The sequence below is a fragment of the Tribolium madens genome, unplaced genomic scaffold (genome assembly GCF_015345945.1).
Source record: "Tribolium madens isolate multiple individuals breed KSU strain unplaced genomic scaffold, Tmad_KSU_1.1 Scaffold_91;HRSCAF=231;Tcas5.2_LG7, whole genome shotgun sequence".
NCBI lineage: Eukaryota > Metazoa > Arthropoda > Insecta > Coleoptera > Tenebrionidae > Tribolium > Tribolium madens.
Genome location: NW_025401063.1, coordinates 732,532 through 735,213, shown reverse-complemented (window position 1 = coordinate 735,213; position 2,682 = coordinate 732,532). Strand labels below are relative to the sequence as shown.

At 29.4% G+C, this 2,682-nt stretch overlaps 1 protein-coding gene across 1 annotated transcript in view; it reads left to right on the top strand.

The window, feature by feature from the left end:
- The window catches only part of LOC123010524 (E3 SUMO-protein ligase PIAS2), a 9,315-nt gene that overhangs the window by 2,933 nt on the left and 3,700 nt on the right, over window positions 1–2,682 (top strand). Inside the window, exon 4 of the mRNA XM_044407478.1 lies at window positions 643–1,294. Coding sequence (XP_044263413.1) covers window positions 643–1,294 — 652 coding nt within the window. The remainder of the gene's footprint in view (window positions 1–642; window positions 1,295–2,682) is intronic.

Here is a 2,682-nt window from a genome sequence, read left to right as displayed (position 1 = left end):
GTTTAATACCTAATTAATTTTTTATTTGAATTTTACATAACGATTTCTGTATAGTGGAAAAATTTGTTTGTAAAAAAAGTGTTTTTTTTCTATTTTTTGTATTTTCTATACAGATTGCGACCAAAAAACACGAAACACGTTTCTGTTTAGTGAAAAATTTTGTTCATTAATGTTTTTTTTTCTATTTTGGACAAATGTGAATAGCTTTAATACCCGAGACATGTGGGCGAGTAGTTGAAATTTTTTTTTGAGGACTCGCCAGTTATTTTGGCTTATTTTTAATGAAAATCTTAATTATTTAATAAAATTTTGTTTTAATGATGTAGAAATGTACCATTTTTCTTTATTTTTTAATCAGAATTAATGACTTAAAATTTTTTTTACAATTAATGCAAGAAACTCTAAATTCAAGCCTATTTTGCTTATTTTCAGAATTGTAGTTTAAACTTAGATTTTCGTATTTTTTATAATAATTAATTTTTTATTTGAATTTTACATAAATTTGTTTGTCAAAAAGTGTTTTTTTTTTCTATTTTGGACAAATGTGAATGTATAAATTTTTCGAAAACCTGTTCCCCTTTAGCTTTAATACCCGAGACATGTGGGCGAGTATTTAAAATATATATTTTTTTGTTGTTGTAGACTCGTCAGCCGTCGCTGTACAACCAAAGCGTGTACAACCCCTACCCCCAATACACCCAACAGAAGACCCAACAACAGGGTTCCCTCACCGCCGCCAACAACTTCCCCATCCACCCCGACGTGAAATTCCGTCGTCTCCCCTTCTTCGACATCATCTCCGATCTCCTCAAACCCTCAACCCTAATGCCACAAAGCAATCAACGTATGCAAGAAGCCACCTTTTATTTCCATTTAACCCCACAACAAGCCACCGATATAGCCAGTTCACGTGACATACGTCCAGGTGTCAAATGCGATTACGTCAAACAAGTACAATTGAGATTCTGTCTCTTGGAAACGACATGTGAACAAGATGATTTTTTTCCACCAAATGTCATCGTTAAAGTTAATAATAAACCATGTCCATTACCAAATCCAATACCAACAAATAAGCCAGGTGTTGAACCAAAACGACCACCAAGACCGGTTAATATAACACCAATGGTCAAATTAAGTCCCATCGTGGCCAATATGATTACGGTTTCATGGGCGCCGGATTATGGACGTGGATATGCCATTTCAGTGGCGTTGGTACAAAAATTAACCTCGTCGGATTTGTTGAATCGGTTGAAGGCCAAAGGGCCCAAACATTCGGATTATACACGCGGGTTAAGTAAGTGATTTTTTCTACAAAACTATATATAAATATTATATAGGGTGTCTCGGCGAGTTGACCTTCAAATGGTAAAATTAAAAATAAAACATACAGGGTGGTCCTAAAGTGGCTATTAAAATGTTATTCAAAAAAAAATTGAAAACCTACCACAATTTTTTGAAATTTTAAATCCTAAGACTTCGAGTTTCATAATTTTGGAAAAAAATCGAAAATAATTAAAATCTAACTCAGAAACTGCGTAAAAACTGAAAAAAATTCAGCTTTTTCCATTACATAAATTTCGGTGGTTTGAGAATTCTATTCTACCAAAATTGCGAGGATTTTAATTTTCGAAATACTAAGTTTGACATAAGACACTAAATTTTGACCCCAAGATTTCGATTTTAAATTTTAATTTTAAATCCTAATACTTCAAGTTTCATAATTTTGAAAAAAAATTCTACAGAAATAACAATAAAAAACACAATAATTTTGTTACATTTTGTTTAATTTGAACCTCTTTGATGAGTGTTATAGTGTTAGACAAAAAAATAGGATAAACCCTTGAATATACAGGGTGGTCCAAAATTCTGGAAACGATTTTATTCTGGCGAAACTATGATTTTTTTGGCAAATAAATTTATAAGTGTGCAATGGCTAAAAAAATGCTATTCAAAAAAAAAAAATTGAAATTTAGAATCCTAAAACTTTGAGTTTTATAATTTTGGAAAAAATTCGAAAATAATTAAAATCTAACTCAGAAACTGCGTAAAAACTGGAAAAAAAATTCAGCTTTTTGGTTTTCATTCTTATTAAAAAGCGAAAAGCTTGATTTATTACAGATTAAAAAAAAGTGAGGAACATTTGTTAAAATAACCTGAAAAAAAAACTGAAAAATTTTGAAAAAAGGGAAATAAAATCATTAAATATAGAAACTCACAAATTTTAAGTTTTTTTAATACAGGAAAAATACAGATTATGAAATTCTAAACCATGAAGAATCAGAGGTTTAAAATTTTTTGTGATTGAAAAAATTTTAACGTTCCATTTCATAAATTTCGGTGGTTTGAGAATTCTATTCTTCCAAAATTGCGAGGATTTTAATTTTCGAAATACTAAGACACTAAATTTTGACCCCAAGATTTCGATTTTAATTGAATTTTATTTTTTTTAATTGTATGTGTGCACTATATAATTTAATTTTCTTTTTGAAATTTTAATTCCTAATACTTCAAGTTTCATAATTTTGAAAAAAAAATTCTACAGAAATAACACAATAAAAATACAATAATTTTGTTACATTTTGTTTAATTTGAACCTCTTTGATGAGTGTTAGCATTTAGACAAAAAATAGGATAAACCCTTGAATATACAGGCTGGTCCAAAAGTCTGGAAACGATTTTATT